Genomic DNA, 22,345 nt, shown 5'->3' with positions numbered 1-22,345 from the left:
TTAACTATTTAATCACCATTTCCAGAAAATAATATATTTTCAGATTTTTACTCTGGCCCCCTTTTTATGTAAAGTACCATTCTATGTACTGTTAACTCATGCATTTTGGAGGGGGAAAAATATGAAAATTACTGCAGATGAACCGTCTTGACTTTGATTCTTGATTTGCCCCCAGTGGAAGGCAACAAAGATGACTGGGGGACTGGAGTAAACTCTCTTATGAGGAAAAGTTGAGAGGGCTGGGACTGTTTAACCTGGAGAGGAGACCTTATTAATGTCCATAAATATCTAAAGGTCAAATGTGAGGAGCCAGACTCTTTTCACTGGTTCCCAGCAAGAGGACAAGGGGCAATGGGCACAAACTGGAACACAGGAAGTTGAATTTAAACATGAGGAAAAACTTCTTTACTTGAGAGGGTGACAGAGCACTGGCACAGGCTGCCCAGAGAGGTTGTGGAGTCTCCTTCTCTGGAGGCTTTCAAACCCCCCCTGGATGTAATCATGTGTATGTGCTCTCATCAATCCTGGTTTAGGATTGTTTTAGGATTTAGTCCTGGTTGGACTAGATGATCTTCAGAGGTCCCTCCAAGCTCAATGATTACATGATTTTGTAAGACCCCTCATCTTCAGCATTACTGTCAGAAAATACCAGGTGCAGCTTCTGATCTTAAATGTAAGTCAAAATGTAATAGGTAGTTCTTGGCTCCTGGGGATTAAGGAATACAGAAAAAGCACTCTGAATTCTCTTACACAGAATCTCAGTGAGGAATCTAAAACTTTATACAGATCCTCCACAGAAAGAACTGAACTATTCAGTGGCTAACACAGTGAGCCCTTTGATCCACTGTCAACACAGTTTGTACTATAGTGGCAGAATGCAATCGAAATTATATCATTATAAGAAAGATTAAACACATATCCCTCTTAATCCTGCTCATGCCTGACTGCATTTTCCAGTTATTAACACCTTCTTGTTGCCATATACAGCAGATCTCCTGGCATTCAAGGGAAATCATTGTCAAGAGTTTATTTTGCATCTCTGGTAGGAGCAGCAGAGCAGTGTTAGAGACACAAGGGGCTTTTAAGTGAGATATTGAAGCCCCTATGCCATCACATTTGCAAAAGTGAACCATGTTGTTGTTGTCTGTTTTTTCCATTATTTATTAGGATGCAAAGGTGGCATTCTTTGTCATGGGTATCCCAAACACTGATTTCCTAAGGAGCTGTGAACCATTTCTTCCAATGCTATATTCATTTCCTGCCAGCCCTTACAGATAATCATTTAATATTACAGCAGTTAAGGAAACTGTCTTGGTACCTTGAGTATCAAAAGATTTGGTTCACCTTTGATATTAATATAAAAATATTTTAAAAAATCAATTTTTTGCTTCAAATTTAGCTCCATGTAACTGCAATCCCTAGAGAACTGGGAAAAAAAACAAAAACAAAAACAAAAGCACCTTAATTCAGTGATCTAATGACAAAAGAACTGGCTCAGTGTTTCCAGTCCAAAGTATTGCCCATTAAATATCTACTGGTTAATCACTTTCAGGATGCATAAATTAAACTCCCGATACAGAGAACTAAAACCAACAGTGTACGTTCTCCTTGCCAGCAAACTTTTGTCATTGTGGATGAAGGTGAGAATAGATGCCTTTCAATTTGCCTGTTTTTTTATCAGGGATGAAAGACACCCTAAAATCCATGGAAGCTTCTACATATTCTGTAAAATTTACCTGTATCTTACAGCCATAAATATTCTTTAGCTTGCATGAATTTATAAAATATAAAGAGAAGGCAGCAAGAGGTTTGGCAAGGAAAAGCTTTTAAAAATATCTGCTTATGTATGGATACACATACATAACACATTAACTTACATTACACATATATGTATACATATTAACTCACAAACATATAAAGAGGGCTTTAGATACATTAAGTGGCAAATTTATAATTTATAAGACTTGCAATGGCTGCAAAGGCAGTTATGAAATGTTTCCTGTATGCATTAAAGAAGTTATATGACTCTCATCAAATCACATTTATAAAAACTTTTACTTGCATGTGAATTCCAAAGAAAAGTCTTCTAGCAGTTTGCTACAGAAGCAAATTTATACCTAGCCATAACTGTAATCATTACATAGTATAGCAAAGAGATTAAACAGGTTTCAGTCTCTGGGGATGAGAAAAAACAAGAGGATATTTTCCATTACATTAATTGTTATATTTTGTGAGTACATCTAGCACAAGCATGACAACTATTAGACATCAGCTCTGCGAATGAAAATGCTTTATTCTACTGCTTCCATCACACTAATTGTTCCATTGTTCCATGACAAGGTGTTTCTGATAAAAGCCCAGAATTAAGGAAAGATCCCTTGTCTGAGCAGGTATCAAATTTACAAGATGTCAGTTGAATTATGTCAGTTTTGACAACTATCATTGCAATGTGCCAGATGCTCTGTTAGAGACCTTTACCTAAAAGCCTTCTTTCAAAACTAATGTTCTCAGAGCACCTGGAATAAAATCAAATAAAGGACACAGACAGAGGGAGACACTTCTAGTCTAGTGAGGGGACAATTGGACATGATTAAAAAATTTACTTGAAATTCCCAGAAAACATTGTGCAGCTGCTAGTGCATCCCCATGAGAAAACAGTTTATAAGGTTGGATACAGAATTACAATAATGCAGTTATGCCACTTCCAGCACTGGAATTGCTATTTCTGCAGTCCTGCACAACATTATTTGAATTTACCACCCTGGGTCAGGCCACTGTCTGGGATTCAAATAGGAAAATGCAGGGAGATTGCTGACCCTGCAGTCCCCCAAGCACTGTAACCTGGAGGCACTGTTTTATTCCAAGGATGGAGAAGTTACCAAGTTGGAGAGGTTGTTATATAAAGCAATGTGTCATGCTGATTTCACAGTTTCCAAGTGTAACCACTAAGTGCAGATTGCAGGGAAGAGAGAGAATCTACCAAAGTCACTTGCAAAGTTGCTTCCACTTCAGGCCGGTTTTGGCTTAATTTTCTCCCATGTTGATGCTGTCAACCTAAGGATTCTCTAACACCTGGCATAAATAGCTAGGACAGACTGCAGAGAATCTCAAATGCTTCCACTGCCTCTTTCCTACTTGGGATTACAATGTAGTGCCCCTACTAGGGCATTACAAGACTAGTAAATAAATAAATGAGAACATAAATCTCAAAATACGGTTAGACTGTGTTCAAAGCCACAGCTGATAAATGAGTCAGGCAAGAGCATTCTACTATTAATTTTTATCTGAGTGGCCTGATTTTTTCTAATAATAGATCAGTTTTCATTTAGTCTTAATCCCTACTTTTGCATTTTCAACATTTTTTCTGTCTCCTTCCCACTGAAAATGCAAGTTTCCCTTCCTCAGTTCTATTATGAAACAAAGTATTAAGACTGAGAGGGTTAAAGACAGCCATGATCATGCTTGAACCATTTCAATTTTTAACAGACTCAACGCTTTTAAAGTTCTTTGAGAAAGAAGAGCTTTAAAAAAAATTAAAATAAAAATTAGATGGTTTCTTTGTTTTGCTCTGGAACTGTTTCTTTGTTTTGTCACATTTCTTTGATCCAGCAAAACCCAGGCCCAAATTTACATTGCTTCATCTTCTCTAAATATACCCACGGTGCTACAGCTGCCTGAGCACAGTTTGACCTTCTGGTACACAAAGGAAGCTTTTAAAAACAGAATATCAACACATCTCTTCCTACTGCTCTGAAACAAATTTTATAAAACATCCACACATGAGGCTCCAGCTTGACAATTTCCCACAAACTAGTGAACTGTTAACTGAGGTTTTACACACCATCAGTCACACCCAGGCAAAAATAAAAAAATAAAGGCAGACAAAATGGGAGGCAGCTCAGTTAATAACACTGGGAATGGAGTACTGATAAAAAGAAAAGATTACTTTCTGAAGAAAAGATTCTCCCAGAAGTATGGGAGGAAAAGAAGATCAGGTAAAAAATGAGAAGAAATTTTGGAAATAAAATAAACTAAACTAAACTAAACTAAACTAAACTAAACTAAACTAAACTAAACTAAAATAAAATAAAATAAAATAAAATAAAATAAAATAAAATAAAATAAAATAAAATAAAATAAAATAAAATAAAATCTGGATGAGTTATGGAGGTGCAAAAGTTTCAAGTGGGGAAAATCTCACTTCATTTGTTAAAGAGAAACTTCTTTCAATTAATTAACTGATTGATTTAAAAGCAAGTTTTCCCAGAACTGTTTTAAAATATGATCAGTACCTCTTGATTTTTCCAAGCTTTTAAAGCACGTATAGCCCTTCTGGAATAAAGAAAGGACATTTCCCAAATGAAAGTCCAGACAAACAGAAGAACCATCACACCAAATATCCTCATCATTTTTTTGTCCTCACACATAATATACTGTCCTAATCTTTCATCTCCGTATTCTTGTTCCCTCCATTCATTATGAGCCACATCATTAATTACAATCTGACTGTTCCCCTGTATCTGGTCAACACTCTTTGGCCAGGGAATCTGCAAACAGAGGCTCCCAGGAAAAAGAAGGGAAGATGCCATCAGAGAAGTGTGTGTGAACCAAAGTCATTCAGGGAGTAACTAAATTTATCATGTATTTAAGTGGCTGGACTGCAATCAGAAGAAGCCCACCACTTGTAGGGAAAAACATATTTTTTTCCTTTACTATCTATCCAAATACATTAAGAATTGCTTTGGTCTTTTGGAAATAATAGAAAACTTGGTTACCTTTTTTCATAAGCTGTACTGTCCCAAATCTTAAAGGTATATAAATAGAATAACAACCAGAGTATAGCATTCAAAGAATCGCACAAAATCACAGTCTTTCTTTGCTATGTTTGCCAAGGGTGATCCTTCCAATACCAGTTTTGTTTGTTCATTGTTAGCCTATTTAACAAAAAGTGACTGTCTTGTAAGAGGCATTACCCAAAGAGAGCTTGGAGAGATTCATCAGCCACTGAAACTACCTCACAGCCATTATATCTGAACACCTTCACAAAGTGAAAAACAACAAAGTATTCTTTCTACATTAGTAAGAGAAAGAAGACAGTAAAGAAGTCTTACACCTTTCTGTACATAATAGGGCTACAGAAATGATCAGGGGGCTGAACACCTCTCCTATGAAGCCAGGCTGAGGGAGCTGGGGTTGTTCAGCCTGGAGGAAAAGGCTCCAGGGAGACCCTGTCACAACCTGCCAGGACCTGAAGGGCTACAGGAAGGCTGGAGGGGGACTGTTTGCAGTGATAGGATGAGGGGCAATGGTTTGAATTAAAGAGAAGATTCAGACTGCATGTTAGAAAAAAGTTCTTTACCACCAGGGTAGTGGAAAAATGGAACAGGTTGCCCAGGGAGGTGGTTGAGGCCTCATCCCTGGAGGCTCATGGTGAGGTTTGATGAGGTTCTGACCAAGCTGATCTAGTTGAGGGTGTCTCTGCTTACTGCAGGGGGGTTGGACAGGATGACCTTTAGAGGTCCCTTCCAACCCAAATTATTCTATGATTCTATGTAAAGTGCAAACACACTGTCAGACACCAGGAAAGGAATACTAAGTAAGCAGTGTATAGCTGTGACAATCTGATCTACAACATCCTGCTAATGCTGAAAGACAGTGATAAACTGATATCCTGGTGCTATGTGTGTCTGATTAAATGCAGGTACCCCAACATCTTTGTTCTAAGTACAATGAAGAGAAAACTCAGAATAGCTTGAGTTTCAAACCAGAAAATGTCCTTCCTGTTCTTCACCCTTTAACATATTGCTAGAGAGGTCTTCCAATATTTTCTTTCTTATACACATTATTTGGAAAATAAGGTAAGGTCTTCAAGTAGGTCCTTAAAAATTACATTTGTAATCCATGACAGATACAAAAATATTGAGAGAATCTTTAGCACACAAAGCACTGCAAATTTCACTGGTGAATACTTGAAATAGAACTGGAATATGCACTAGAATTGCTCCTCCTAAAAAGAAAGTTTTAACAACAAACCTGAAAGTATTTTTTTAAATCCCTCAGTCCAATTTTTCTTTAGTTGGAAGGAAAAATACTAAAATAGGTTTATACATTGTGTCACAATTGTAGTGCTCTTAGAGTATCTCTTCTAAAATACAACAGAATGCAGCTGTGTTCAAAATTCAGATGCAGAAATTCATCTGCAGGCATTAAAGCTCTTCTTTTCCACTCTGTAGACAGCTTACAATTCAAAACTTTCCATGTGTTAGAAATCCACTTGCAGTGTATTCTACATTTAAACATCCACTTGATAATACTGTACAAGAGACTACCTAGAACAGGTAACATTTGCTATGATATGCACATATTTGCAAAAATAGAAGTCACTAAATGAACCACCAAACCTGGAAGAAGACAAATCCCACTGAACAGTTTATGAGGCAGAGCAAACTACAAGTACAGAAGAGCGACGTGTATGCCTTGCACAACAGTGTCCTCAGCCTCACTTCTTCAGCCTTATTCCCTTCTTTCTATGATTATCCATTTTCTCTTTTGCAATATTTAAATACCTGAATTATCAATGGTTCCAGTAATTTCTCCACAGTAAATGTCTGGATCTGCAGATCCCGAGGGTCAATTTTCAGTTTAAAGCTTGGCACTTTTGTTGACATTTCACCTAGGTACAAACAAAGAAAAAATGTCATAAACAGTTATTAGCCATGACTGCAATTCTCACAGCCCTGTCTGCCTATGGGAGTACAGTCTTGGTTCCATAAGAGGCTCAGGATTTCAAAAGGTAAAACAATTTTTCATTCCTTATTTCTAAATTGTGAAAAAAATTATTCAGATACTTGAATAAATTGTAAAATAACAGATTTAAACTGTATAATTCTGTTTGCTATTCCAGATTTCTAAATTGACCATATATTTAAAAATGCACAAGGATTATTGTATTAGAAAACCATTGAATGTAAGTCCTCCGGTAGTCAATAAAAAAGGAGCTTTTTAGTAAAAATTATATAATACAGCATTGAATTTATCCAAAATAAAGCCATTAATGCTATGTGCATGATACCTGTGTATTAATTCATGTGAAAAAAGTGCAGTGGCCATAGTAAAGAGTTTAAGAACAGAGCACAAATATATACAGCAGCCCTTAAAAGTCCTGGCAATTGACAGCAGGAGAAAGTGAAATATTAATTATTTTATACCCTGCAATAACAAATATTTTCCAAGTGGCAAAATAGATTAAGTCAAGATTAAGTCAAGATTAAGTCAAGATTAAGTCAAGATTAAGTCAAGATTAAGTCAAGAAAGTCTATTACTGAAGTCAATAAGACAGAAGTAAATCTAACTAAGGTCATTAAAGGGAACAAATCATGCATCACAGCCTGATCCAAAATCCACTGATGTTAATCTAAGGGTTTTCACTGAGTCTCCTGGGTTGTGGATCAGGTATTTAGCCACAGTGAAATGTGTGTTTGCCAACAAAGAATTATAACCATGCTTTAGTAGGAATGCAACAAATTATTGTCCCAAAATAAAAGACATTTTAAATTTTCCAGTAACATAACTTCCCATAAAACATAGCTCAGCAGAGCCTTTTTAGACAATAAAGACTTCAAACACACAAATAATGGATATCTGTCTTTTTTTAAGCACGACTTATTACAACCATTGCTGCTGTATAATAAAGTAATAAGGTACTGCCATTGTGCAGGCTAAAAAGATATAGTGTCACCTTCCTCTGAACCTAGCATTGATTTAATACAATACATTAGGCTGAGGGTTTCTAAGCAAGTTGTGTAGAAATGGATCCAAATTGCTTAACACAGGATAGCTACCCACATTTCACTTGCAAGCAAAGATGATACAAATTATAATTAAGAAATTAAGGGTAAAGGTAATTTAGGGGTTGCCATTCCTAGTAAAGGCTATACAAGTGCCAAGTTTTTTCTTTTAATAAAGCTATACCAGTTGTAGCCCTAAGTTCTCACAGATTCAGCTGCATAAAATTAGGTTATAGTATATGTGAAGGACTGCTTTTTCAGTTTTTATTCCAATTCAAAAGAAAAAAAAAAACTTGAGATCACACTGACCAGAATCAAATTTCTCCTTCTGTGGATATTACTAGCAGAAAGTCAATGCAAATTGTTTGGCTGTATTTTACACACTTTTAGATAATTTTAACAAGCCTTAAGGAAATAAGATTTTATTATACCAAAAACACCAGTGTCAGTGACTCCCTTTCTGCCTAATGATTCAGTAGGTAGGACACTCTCAGTTTTTAAATACTCCAGTTTAACTTAGCCCTCTGTTTGAGCTGAACTGAGCATCCTCATCATTCACTGCTTCAGAAACAAGTGGTAGCTCCTAGTAAGAAAATGGGCTGCAGCCTTTATGATGGTTCAAACTGGTCTGTGTCCTGCCTAACCTGACAAAGTTGTAGCCATGCAAGTGAACAGATCACACCCCGCACTCACAAAGCCTCAGTGCAGCATTTACAAAGTATTTGGAGATGGATGACTCAGTATCTTCTTCTGATTTTGTTCTACTCAGTGTAGAATACTTACTTATTCACTGAGGTCAGAACAAAACAGGCTGAAAGCTCAGCATAGCTGTAGAGACTGGTGGTGTCACAGCTAAAGCCAAGTGTCAGATGCTCTCCCCCCACTGCCCTTTCCAGGGGAAGATAAAAAGGGGAATAAGGGACAGAGACTTAAGATTGGGGGAAAAATAAAATAGTTTTAATGAAATAATAAATATAAGTAATAGTAACGATGATGGTGAATTACATGCAAATACCTACTAATAGGTAAATATGGAACTCGCACTCCTCAGTCTGTGATTACTTCCCAACCAGAAGAGCCACAAAAAGGACTCTGCAGCACATGGGTGTCCCCAGATCCAGGGTACCAGTGACAGTCCACAAAAGCCTTGGAGCAGCTGAATCAGTCCTACTCCAGGAGACAGGGAAAGGCTGCCTCAGGACACCTGGCATAGACAGGTCTACTCTTTGCTGGGTTAAAAACTGACTGGACAGCTGAGTCCAGAGATTTGTGGTCAATGGATTTAAATCCAGCTGGCAGCCAGTAACAAGCAGTGTTCCCCAGGGCTCAGGTTTGGGACCAGTCTTGTTTAATCTCTTTATCAATGACCTGGATGAGGGGATGGAGTGCACCCTCACTAAGCTTGTGAATGATGCTAAACTGGGTGGGAGTGTTGATCTGCCTGAGGGTGGGAAGGCTCTACAGTGGGACCTGGACAGGCTGGATCCTGGTCAAAGTCAACAGGATGAGGTCCTGCATTTTGGTCACAACAACCCCAGGCAATGCTACAGGCTTGGGGAAGAGTGGCTGGAAAGCTGCCTACCATAGAAGAACATAGGAGTGCTGGTTGACAGCCAGATGAACATAGTTAGCTGTGTGCCCAGGTGGCCAAGAAGGCCAACAGCTTCCTGGCTTGTATCATAAATGGTGTGGCCAGCAGGACTGGAGAGGTGAGTTCTCCCCTGTGCTCAGCAATGGTGAGGCCACACCTCAAATACTGTGCTCAGTTTTGGGCTCCTCATTGTAAGGACCCAAGGAAGGGCTGGAGCCCATCCAAAGAAGAGTTACAAAGCTGGTGAGGGGTCTGGAGCACACATCTTACAAGGAGTGGCTGAGGGAAGTGGCATTTTGTAGTCTAGAGAAGGCTGAGGGGAGAGCTCTCTCTGCAATCACCTGAAAGGAGGCTGCAGGGAAGTGGGGGTTGGGCTCTTCTCTCACATAACTGGTGATAGGATGAGAGAAAACGGACCCCGTTGCACTAGGGGAGATTCAGATTGGATATTGGGAAAAATTTCTTTATGGAAAGAGTGGCATTGGAACAGGCTGCCCAGGGAAGCAGAGTCACCATCTCTGAAGACTTTAAGAAATGAAAGGATGTAGCATGGTTTAGTTGGCTGGTGGTGCTGGACTGACAGTCGGACTTGGTAATCTTAGAGGTCCTTTCCAACCTTAATGATTCCATGATTCCATAAGGCAACCTGTCTCCATGTAAGATGTTCCCCTCCAGTAGGGAAACAGGATGCAGGAACACCCACAGAGGGAGAGATGACAAAAAAGCAAAACCCCAGAAGGCCAACACACCAAGCAGAGAAACCTGCAGAGCACTTACAAAGGATCCATTTCTTACTGAGCACCATGGGAAGGAGCACATGGGGATCACCTGATCCCCCCTTTCCTCCCCCTAGGCACAGCCACCCCCCCCTGGTGACTGCCACAGCCCAGCAGCACCGGGGGTGGGGGGAAGTCTCAGGTAAGTATGACTGTAGGCAATTTTTACCCTGGTTTTATCCTAACTTTGCTTAACGACTGTTTTAAAGAATTTCAGACCAAGAACCATAAGAGACAGAAGAAATCAGAAGTCAACAAACACACAATATCTGCTGGAACATTCCGTAGTGAATGAGATCAGCAGCCCCCCTCCCTCAGGATGTTGGTTGTGGTCAGGCCATCAGTTCTCAATAGCACACTGTATGTAAGCAAGAAATAGGACAGGCTCTGTCATCTGCTGTGAGGAATAACTAGCAGAGGAATAACGAGGAGACAAATTCACAGTCACCCAGAGGGCTTCATACAACTACAGCTCAGATCATCATAAAGTGCAACACCTCGTTGGTCCTTTATAGCATGCGCAGAACATCTTTGGTGAGCTGAGCCCTGAAACAAGAGCTTATTCTTAGAGCTCAGAACAAAGACATGCCCACTCCATACTCACACAAACAGGCAGGGGTTTTTTACTTTTTATTTTGTCTACTGCAATCCTTACTCCATTGGTATTTATGTATGGAAACTAAAAGTGAAAGTAATTTCTCAACCATATATTCTTTGGAAACACATAGTGATATAACTGAAGTCAATAAACTTCACAAGTGAGAGCCTAGTCAACTAAAGTCTAGTTCTATTTTTTTTTTTTAATGTATATATCTCATTCAGTATAATATGCCCCTTGATTACAGCAGGGATCTTGACTGTGAGATCTGTTGGTAAAAGGCTGTTAAAACCTCACACTTGGTTATATTAACCTTTACAGTAGGTAATTTCAGCACTGAAGACCAGCATCTCTGACAACACTCAGGATGTTAAGCATGTGTCAAGATTCACTTGCATCTCAGAAAAGCAATGACCTGCACACTCCTATCATGTTCTCCAAACTCCACGATAATGAGAATTTTATCTTTCCTGCAGACATGTCCAAATGCAAATTGCTGAGTCTTTTGGTGTAAGATAAAAACAAATACACTGGAAAATCAGTTAGACTGTATCCATCTGCAATACAAAGAGTACCTGCAGCTTTTAAACAATCCATAAGTACACTGTATACAGACAAAGTAATTAGTGTCAGAAAGCAGAGCCGAAGTTATTCTGCATAAATCAGAAAATGTTACCTTTAGAATCCATTTCCTGCCAGATCATTAGAAAGCCACTAGCACATCACTCACCTATCCTAGAACATACATGGTCCATATTCAGCACTACAGCAACTGTCTATATAATCTCCCCGTGTTAAGAACTTCAGTGTAACTCCTATGGCTCACTATTTGGCTTCTGAGGCATCTGCAAGGGACTGCCTGAAAAGCTCTCCAGTGTATTTCAGGATGACTGACAGGACACAGTGGCTGCTGGAAGGGTGGCAGGGGGATGGGCATCCTTAAAGCTATATACTAGATGATAAATATGCCCAAATAATGTAAAGCTAAAAAGTTTTTGAAGAATTACATGACACAAAACATGTCATTGCTGATGCTTCTGGTGCTTATTCTCATTGTTTTCAGCACAGCTATTGTTTTCCAATACATTCTGATTGTTTGCCAACTTCTGGCTCCAACAATGACTCAGTCTCAGACTTTTGAGCTGGACAGCAAAGGAATTCATAAGGCTCTCACCCAGTCACATGGCACCAAATTTGTTTTCTTTGGGTTTTTTCTACACTATGTTACTCTACACTGACATACAATATATTATACTATTGATTTCATAAAACACACAGGCCTATTGCCTTCTAAAACACAAGGAAGACAAGAAAATGTGTTAAAACAAAATTATTCGACTATGGAGCAAACATAGAAAATAACCAAAAATAACCAAAACCAACCAAACTTTGTTTCAAAGTGGATTAATTTCCTAACATCAACTAATTGATTAGGAACAGGACAGAACAGCAACAACTCACTATGCATATTTAATAAATGCCTGTCATACTTTCTTTAACTGAGGCAAATAAACAGGCTAAGAAGAATGAAATTTTTCTAAACACAATTTATACTATAAATCTAGAAAATATAACCTCATCTTCCATACTCTTGTCAAAGCTACTCAGATACCAGCATTTATAATTCTTAGTAGGGCTAACTAATGCATTCTTCTGCCTTAAAGATACCATCTACACAAAATCACTGCCTTGGCTCAACACACACACATTTCCAGGCAGTTGTAATACTCTGATGAATTCTCAGAGATGTTCCAGCAGAGATGTGAATCCTACAGACTGAGCAGCTTCAGAACTTTTAGATTTGCACTAGCATGCCAGGCTCTGTTTTTCAACCAACAGTTATCCAAAAATCTATACTATGGTCCTGAGTCTACAGCCACAGCAATGAAAATCTTCTCCGCTGAAGCATAACCATGGAAACTTGTGAACCTGACAATGCTCCCACTATATTAGCAGAAAACAGAATAATTCCACTGATACAAATATAATTCCAGTAGATATCCACCATTATGGATACCAACAGAACCAAACAATCCTTGGTTTATAAATGCTTTACCAATGCTCTTTTCATAACACTTCTTCCAGGTACATTTTTGTAGGTACTGGAGTTTGGTGTCTTGGAACTGCAGTTGTAGTATTTAAGATACTGAAAACACATTTACTTCAAAAATGTGAAGTGAATTCACTTCAAAAATGTGAATTTACTTTACTTTCACATGGGTCTCTGTGCTATTTTCACTGCATGTGCTCTGAACACTGAACAAGCACCTCTGTATTTAAGTGGCATACAGTTCCTACATGGATGGCCATCCTGTGCTGATAATGATAGGTTAAGAAGGTCTGGCTCCAAGCCCTCCCTTTTGTTATCACTTTTGAAGTGTTCTTATCTCTATTCAGAACCAGAGACTCTGTTTAAATAAAGTTCAAGTTGACCTTCCACTAAAAATAGGCTATCATTCAACTCATAAAAAAATAGAGCAAAAGGATTCCCTTATGAGCTACTAAAAGGTTTTCTGATTTTACTTTTCCTTAAATGCAATCCCCTGATTTGTCTTTTTTATTTGCTGTGGGTTATCTATTGCACTATTATACTGTACTGTTTGGGTGATATTTTACTCAGTTTTTACCCTTTTCCCCTTCTCTTTGTAGAGCTGCTACTCTTGCACCTAAAAAAGCACAATCTGAAAATCAGGGAACAGAGAAATAGTACTTAAGCAAATCCATAATCCCACCATGCCACGCCTGTATCCAGGGACAGACCTCTGACACGCAGATAAATTCTTCCAATTGGGTTCCTGGTGAACAGCAACCTAACTCCTCAATCGAGTCATGCAACTGGTTTCAAACCAAAATGTGGCTCAGCAGAGAAATGCCAGATAGCTGATATATCATTTCTTTATAAAGACAAAAACATTCCTGCCCTTTTGACCTCTGGTCTCATTCCAACTCAAAATTATTTGACTATGGAGCAAACATAAATAATAACCAAAAATAACCAAAACCAACCAAACTTTGTTTCAAGGTGGATTAATTTCCTAACATCAACTAACTGATTATGAACAGGACAGAACAGCAACAATTCACAATGCATATCTAATAAATGCCTGTCATCCAGCCTAATTCTGTGATGTTCTGTCTTCTGGGCTTTGTTATCTCTGAACATTGCTCGTGTCTTTAATAAGAGGAATCCAAATGGTTTTACATAATGGAAAATTGTCTTAGTGTACATAAATCTTTGAAATATGATGAGTGCTATATTGAATGTAACAGCCCTCCATTACACCTGAAGTATAAACAAGTGCATTTTATATTGAAAAAAAAAAAATAATTGTATAAAAATGTCCTGCATTAATGCCCAGTATTTTCAACACTGAAGTGATAAAATGTACATTTCCATAAGCCTTCCTTCCATTAGATGCAAAATGCAGCAAAGTACCAGGAGGTGAGTTAGGATTTTTAAAGTAACAGCATCCATGCAACATGTTATCCAGTACTTTTCCAGTACTCCAATATATTTTTTTCCTATTTTGAAAATACACAAACACATTGCACAGCTTGGGCTACTGGCTTCAAGTGACAAGAACATGATGATTTCAAAACATTTAGAACATTTTAAAAGATCATGTTTTAAAGTTCCTCTTCTAGAAAGGTGGTTAAGAAAACCAGTTTTTTAACTCAAACTTTTGAGGTGGTTATTTGATTAAGCAATTATGGTTCCATTCACAGCTTCATACTATTTCACTCTTTCCCTTCATTCCTCTTCAATCTTACCTTTTGAATCAGGAATTTAATAAGAGATCCTAGAAACAGCTCTGTGAAGAGCTCCTGTTGATGCAACTTGACTCCAGAAATGCTGCCAGTGAGACAGCAATTGGTTCCTAGTCTATGAGAAACAAAATGGGAGGGCTGGAGAGGGCAGTACCCATTTGGGACCTCCTCCTAAACTGTTGGATCTGAATTTCACTGACAAGCTTCTTCTGAAAATACCACTTAAAGAAACCTCAAACTCATTCCTAGTCTTGCAAACATAGCTTGCTGCAGAGTTTTTACACCCTAAATCATACACCATTTGAAGTCTATGGCAAAAGGAAAATGGAAGGAAAATGAGGAAAGAGGAAGAAGGAAAGAAAAGGCCCTTATTGTACAATCCAGGTAAAATATAGTTGCAATGTACATACAACAGAAGCTCATACAAACCATTCTGTACATTACAATCCTCTTCACTTACCTTAATAAAATACTCAAAATAAATTTCTAGATCAGTTATCCCTTATGTGTAAGATTTTTTCCAACAAAATAGCAATTTCAGACATGGACACAACTGAAGTTTTAATAATTTACTCTTACCGTATGAGTACCCTGAATGTACCATAAACTCTGAAAAGGCTCAAATTGCTCAATATTTACATCTATTCAGCAGGAGACACTCTACTGTGCTGCTTAAGATCTTTATGGATTTAAACCATTCCTTCTCATAATTTGTACAAGGTCCATATGCCTGGCTGAATTTTCTTTCTGGAAAATTTAACAGCAGTTTGGCTATTTTTAGTTATTTAGAGGTAAAAAGGGCACAGGCAGCCTGAAGTTTGTGGTAACCTGACACCAGCTTGCAGCTTTGGAGATGCTTAACTAAAAGACAAAAAAAAAAAACCCAAAAAGCAAACAAACAAAAAAACTGCACCATATTTTGACAATTCACAGGTAAGGAAAAAAAACAAGACTTGAACAAACATAAGAGACAATACTAAAGTAGTTGGAGGGAATAAAACAAAAAAATCTATCATATTTGGGCCCTGTTGTGCTATGGCCAGGCAATTTCAGTAATGTCTTCTACACTTAAAGATGCATAGAAAGATTTGAAATTCAGAAAAAAGGTGAATACAGAACATCTTAGAGAAGATTTTGTTCCCCTACAAAAGCATCAAGTACTCATAGAAACTAAACAGACTTTTCTAGAAGATGTAATAATGTTTCTGGTATTGCCATGTTAAAGTTACAATTTCATTTACCATCCATTCCTCCCAGAATTTTTTCAAGGTCCAACTTTGAAAAACAGTCCTTTCTTTGCTCACATTCATCTCATGAGTATAGAAGACATGAACAACAACAGCCAGAGAAGAAAGCTGCTGTACTAAGGCTAAATTTTCTGAGCATTATATTAAAACTATGTCATGAAATCCAAATTTACATCTTACTAACTGCAGGTACTATTTCTCATGATTTAGCTCTCTTGTTTACTACATTAATGCTATCTGAAGGTTAAGAACAAATAAACAGCTAATTCACTTAACCACAAGATTCAGTACTGACAAGTACAGTTGCATAGATGATCTCTATTACTCTTTATGAAATCCTTCAATCTTTGCAACTACTACATCAGTCCTTAGTTTATGAAGTAAATTACTACAGTGGTCAACAGAAAACCTCTTTATTTTAAGAGGCTGACTGAGAAGAGATCAGAAAAGTCTAGTTTTATTTAAAGTTCTTTGTCCTGTCATCTGCGTTATCAGATGAGGAGTGGGATTCAGTTGCTTATGTTAAGTAGCTTGTGCCATTCTAGATACTGTAAGGTATCCACCATACAGGTCCCTAGGGTACCACAGCTCTCCCATAGGATGCCAGCACTTATGCCAGGGCTGAATATGGGGATGCTTTATGAGGTCAAAAGTGCCTAAAATGACTCTAGATAGCAATGCTCAGGCACCTGATTCATTCCCAAGTTGTCTTTATCTTTAGATGAAGACACTCAAACTCAGCTTTGATCAGTCACCTGTAAAACACTTAAAAGCAGTGGCACATATCATCACAAGTGAGCATTGCAAATTTTGAAGGTATGCAGCACCACTGCAAATGCCCCTGCAGAACTATTATTTAAGTACCATTAAAATATTCCACCTGAATATCTAAAAATATGTTAATAATATGGATTACTGTAAACTACTATATAACATACCTTTCCACCTTGGCTGTTTTCCACCTTTCCTTAACAGCCTTCTTGTAGACCTGTCCAAACCAGTTAAAAATTTGCTCCCCATTAACTAGTTGTAACCTATCTCATAACTTCTCATCCTCCAAAATTTAATTCTCTGACTTCTATAGGTAGTTCGTCTTTTACTAACTTCACTGAGCACTTTTAATCTGGTTTTGTGCAGTATTTTGCTGATCAACACAATTCTATGGCATCCACACAGTAAAATGGTTGTCACCACAGAAATACCAGTCATTTCATTTTGAAAACTACAATGATCATCAAATAAAACTTCTTAGTCTTTCCTCAAGTCCCTTGTTTTGTATTTGTATTTATTATTTGAACAAAGTAAAAAGTGTAATTTATAAAGACACAGTTATTCCTTTGTCTAGAGATTTCTGTGCTTTTCTGATACATTTAATAAAATTACAAGTCAGTTCTTCATTCTTCAGATACTTACAGAATTCAGTAGCTTTTTACAGGCTAGTAGCTTGTCAATTCCTATCAAGTGTCAGGAACTGTATATGCTGGAATAATTTCATTTTCTCATTCGAAAGAATTTTATTCTTTAGCTTTTGAAAACAAAATTAATTAATCAGAGCAGATTCACTAAGCAGTATCAAACAGTTTAGCCCAACAGAGAAAGAAAAAACCACCAACAGCAAAAGGAAACAAACTCCCAGTCCCAAACCTTTATCTCCATTTCTTTCTCAATTCATGGCACTTATTCAGAGAGATTCCTTCAAAAGCTCTGGTAACTTCAGAGGTGTGGTCAGAATTGTTAGGTTTTGAGGAAGGGTCCACCCCTAATCAATATAAACAAGCACCTTGTTACAAAAGGCCCTGCAACCACTTTCAAATTTTACTGAAACAGCTGCTGGTGATGGTGTTTGCCCCAGTGGGATGGAAAGAGCACCAGCAGTGAGTGCAGGCACTTCCCTGGCAAGCAGGATACCAGGACGGCTGGAGGCAAAAGACACAACATTAAGACACTCGTCAAAACCCCTTTATTAGGTTTGTTTGGGGTTTTTTGTTTTTGGGGGTTTTTTTGCTGATTTACACACTCATACGATTTATGCCACAGCAGTCAGTTTAAAATCCCAGAACAGCTCTGAGCAAAAAGGTCCGTGCCACACCAGAGTATTGCCACAGCATCCAGAAACCTCTCCCTCGGGCACGTTCTCTCTGCAGTACCAGAGGACAATCTCACACCTCATCCGCACCGGAGAGCCCTCACGGCTTCTGCGCCGAGGGGGTCTGTCTGCCTCAGCAGCCTGCTGAAGACACACGCTCCTGTTACAACCCGCATCACCCTCTCGGGAGGACACCGGTGATCCTGTCCCGTTACTTGAGGCAGCCACGGAAACCCACGGGGACCGAGGAGGGAGGGAGGGAGGGGGTGCGCCCACCCCTTGCTGCCCTTTGCTGCCACGAAGGGGGAAGGAGGCGGCCCCGGAGCCCCCGGCGGGTGAGGGGCGGGGGGGAGCGCGCTCCGGGCATCGGGAAATGCGGGGTCTGTCCCTATGGGATCCGCGGCGAACAGAGCTCATTCTGCCCTTTGTTCGCCAGCAGCACCTGCCCAGAAAGAGGCTTCCTGGGCAAAGTGGTGAGAAATGGTCCCGAGAAGAGCAAGGAGGCTGTGAAGGGATCCAGCACAAGTCCCGTGAGGAAGGGCTGAGGGAACTGGGGGTGTTCAGTCTGGAGAAGAGGAGGCTCAGGGGAGACCTCATCACTCTCTACAACTCCCTGAAAGGAGGTTGGAGCCAGGGGGGGGTTGGTCTCTTCTCCCAGGCAGCCATCAGTAAGACAAGAGGGCATAGACTTAGGCTCTGGCAGGGGAGGTTTGGGTTGGATATTGGGAAGAAATTCTTTACAGGGAGGGTGATCAGGCATTGGAATGGGCTGCCCAGAGAGGTGGTGGATTCTCTGTCCCTGGAGATTTTTAAAAAATGAATGATGTGGCACTCAGTGCCATGGTCTGGTAACCACAGTGGTAGTGGATTAAGGGTTTGACTTGATGATCCCAGAGGTCCTTTCCAACCCGGATGATTCTGTGAGAAGGCCACGCACCACCATGCAGCTGCAGCTCCCCCGAGTGGAAAATGAAATGTCCACAAACAGATGGTGCTGTTTGGCGAGCATTCGGGTCAGATCTGCTTCATAGCAGAGCTGTGAGAATTGAAAATGCAAATGTGCACAAATCCTATTTGTTTTTAAGTTAAGTAATTTCATGTTGGTGTACATGTATCACTTCTGAGATACGCTATTTTTCAGGTAGTTGGTCTTCCAATCTATTTTACTGTCTCACGTTATATTTCCCTTTGGTTCACATGGCGAGGTTCTGCTTCTGCACGTTCTGCCAGAGGATTCAATAGAATTTCACAGCACAGAACAGAATTTCACAGGTTTTTCATAGCTTTGTAAGACAGACACAGCACTTCCGGCATAGCACATTGGAACTTTAATAAATCAAATTTCAAATCGAGTAAGTTATCCACAACAGCACTGGATTAGCACAACCAGTAGTGCAACCCTGACTTTGTGATCATCTGGGTAAGGACCTTGGCTGATCCACATCAGGGTTCAGTGCATCTTGGGCACCTGGATTTAAGAAGGCAAGTCAAAAAGTTAGAACTGTTGAGTGGCTGAATCGAGCCCCAGCATGGCATCAGGGCATGGATGGAGTACGTGAGCAGACCCAATATCTTAGACCTATCCCAGGCCAAAGGAATTTTTTTTAATCAAATTCTTTAACAAAATTTCACGCTGCTGCAGTAACTTCTGACATTGGTTGTCACTTAATCACTTCAGAAATAAATGTTGTGGGGTTTTTTCTTTTAGAAAGAGCACATTCCAGTTTTCTGACTGTTCATTTGTTTTCAACTACTATCTGTAAATTCAATAGTTAGTAATCTCTTTCTATTTTCAGTTGCTTTACTAATTTATTTACTTTTAAAAGAAGTACTGAGCAGAGAATATATCTCACATTTGTACATTTTTATTAGTATTTAAAATGTGTCAGAACATTAATTGACTCCATAAACTATAATTTCATACAAACAACAGATAATATTATTTATAGAGAGATCTCTTTAAAAATAGCAAGTTTACAAGGCACTACTTCCTACTACTACCAAGAAGCCATGCAGCATGAAATTAGCAGTATGGAAGATTAAATTGCAAAATTAATCATATCAACATGAGCATCAGAAATAAAGCAGCAGTGCCTGTAGTTCCTGAATCCATTTTTACACCTTAGGATCCACACAAAGATACAAATCTCAAGACTTCCATTGCTTGAGGTTTATTTTCATCAGGAATATTCTTCTTAAGTAGGAAATGTGGGTTATAAAGGTGAGAATAACCAAAGATCAAAAAAAGATTATTCATAAAGATCACAAGGTTCTCAGGCAATTCAAAAAAAGCACCTTATCACTGTGTTTCTCCAAATGGAACCCACCAGTGTCAGAAATTGCTAAAAAAACCCAAACTTTTACCCATGACTGCTAATATTGTATACCATATATTTTTGCACAAGCAAAATGCTAACAGTAGGAGTGGGACTAGTACATCTTACAATATTGTATAACTATGTATAAGTAGAACCATAGTTTGAAAAAAAAGACGACATTTTGCTGAAAGACAAATTAAATTGACTTAAAGGATAATCAAAGCTGCATCTGTTACTGAGTTTTAGCTTTCCTGCATTCCAGGTTTTTACATTCAAAACACATGAAGCATTTTATTTTATATGTTTAAAGAATTGCAAACATTTATTGCTACAATCTATCACTGAGGCTTAACAGGAATTAAACTTATAGTGGTAATTTATGCAGGATAATTGCAACTTGTCGATACTACAACTAGATTTTATGTTTAGGCACAAATATGTGCCTTCTGCTGCATGCAACACATCCTGTCTACCCCTTTACTTGCAACTTGCTGAATTTAACACTGGAGGTCACTCTACGCTTAAGTAACCACGCAAATGGAATTTTTCAAGATTCAATAGAATGTAGTTGATGGAGTGTAATACTTTGTGTGGCATTTACCCGCCAGCCAAGTCTCATCTTTTATTATCTTTTGCTGAAATTGTCTCAATGTAGACATTAAACTCAAGTCCTAGATTCATGTGAAAAAAAAAAAAAAGCAAATATTTATTACAGAAAAAAATGGGGTTTTTTTGTTGGTCCTGCTAGAAAATAAAGGCTCCTAAATTCAGAATATAAAAGCTAGACATTACAATTCGTGAAACAAAAGTAACTCTAAGTCTCTTTCCATGTTCCAATGGCTCAGGGAACTGCATGTATGTTTTAGGTGATTCTTTACAAGTCTGTAATCATTGCAACCTGAGAAAAGCCAATGGGCTGCTTAGGCTGTAGTTTTTGCCCTTCCAAGGCAGGCATGCTGGAGAACAACTGAACTCAAACATTCCTCATGCTGCAGACCCAAGCCCTCAGATTTCAGAGGTCTAAGAACTGCATTGGTTATTCCTACACCAGGCAGCCAAGGTTTCGAGGTGGTTAATTTGTAAGTAGTCTGTGTGCCACCACACAAAAAAGTGCTTTAGCATACAGGGCTTCAGAGGATGTGGTCCTATCATTCATGAGCCTGGACTGGTAACCTTGGCTTTGGCACCAAGTAAGTTTGGTTTAAAGAAGCATCTTGGATTTGCTAATAGGCAGTGAGGGCATTTCCATGGAATACAAAGGGGGGGGGAGCAGAAAACAACTGGGGGTCAGTCCCATCAGGAAGAGTTAGAACACATGCCCTCAACTTGAGGGGGTAGTACCAAACCTAACTTTGCTGTGCTGCTAAATTTGGTTTCCTTCGGCTTTGAATAGTAAAAATATTATTGAATTTCATCAGATATTCCTAAAACAAAGGACTTGAACGCCTTTCAAGCCATGTGTTCTCTGTAGGGAAAATAAAACTGCAGCAGATCCCGTAGTGTAGAAGTGAACAGCTCTTCTCCTTGTTCTCCCATCAATTAAAAAACAACACAACAAACAAACAAACAGAAAGTGCTTTGTACTGGAAGTCACAACAAGTCTTTTCCGGCACTCACACCTGGGAAGCAGTTCTTTTTCCACCAGCAAACACCACCTCTGACTGCCTACACGTCTATTTCTGACCTTTAAGAAGTTCCCCTCGGCCAGGATGTGGCACACGGCAGGCGCTACTTTTCCTCACCCCGCTTTCCGCGCATTTGCTATTTACACAACCATCAACATTTGGTACAATCGCGGGTTGGGTTTTTGTCGTCATCTACGTGAAACCAGAACGCAACAGGATGAAGACCGCACCGTACCACGCCTGCCCGCGCATCCTCCGCAGCTGCTCAGTGGCAGAGCCCACGTCCCACGTCCCACGTCCCACGTCCCACGTCCCACGTCCCACGTCCCACGTCCCACGTCCCACGTCCCCCGATGCAGAAGCGCGGGAACACCCCGCGTAAGCCCCGCGCAAACCCCGCAGTCCCCCCCCTTCTGCCGGGTGCCGGGGGTGCAGCGGGCGGGGCGGGGAGAGGCGGCGGCGCCCATTGGCTCCCGGTGTGGCGGGGGCGGAGACTTCCGGCGATGAACGCTCACTAAGAGCTTCAGCCCGGCCCCGGAATCCCGAGCA

General features: G+C 39.4%; 1 protein-coding gene across 4 annotated transcripts in view; it reads right to left on the bottom strand.

Moving 5' to 3' along the window:
* Nucleotides 1-14,621, bottom strand: part of CTNNA3 (catenin alpha 3) — a 395,140-nt gene extending 380,519 nt beyond the window's left edge. Inside the window, exons 1-2 of one of the 4 annotated variants that reach the window (XM_071749099.1) lie at nt 14,524-14,621; nt 6,567-6,673 (exon numbers count right to left, since the gene is read on the bottom strand). In XM_071749099.1, the coding sequence (XP_071605200.1) occupies nt 6,567-6,668 (102 nt within the window). In that variant the 5' untranslated portion in view covers nt 6,669-6,673; nt 14,524-14,621. Of the gene's footprint in view, nt 1-6,566; nt 6,674-11,428; nt 11,618-14,523 lie in introns of those variants that run through there. The other 3 variants (XM_071749098.1, XM_071749100.1, XM_071749097.1) reach the window with 3 other exon arrangements.
* Between the last annotated feature and the right edge of the window lie 7,724 nt (nt 14,622-22,345).

Source organism: Heliangelus exortis, chromosome 7 (assembly GCF_036169615.1).
Source record: "Heliangelus exortis chromosome 7, bHelExo1.hap1, whole genome shotgun sequence".
Taxonomy (NCBI): domain Eukaryota; kingdom Metazoa; phylum Chordata; class Aves; order Apodiformes; family Trochilidae; genus Heliangelus; species Heliangelus exortis.
This window is presented reverse-complemented; position numbering and strand designations above follow the sequence as displayed.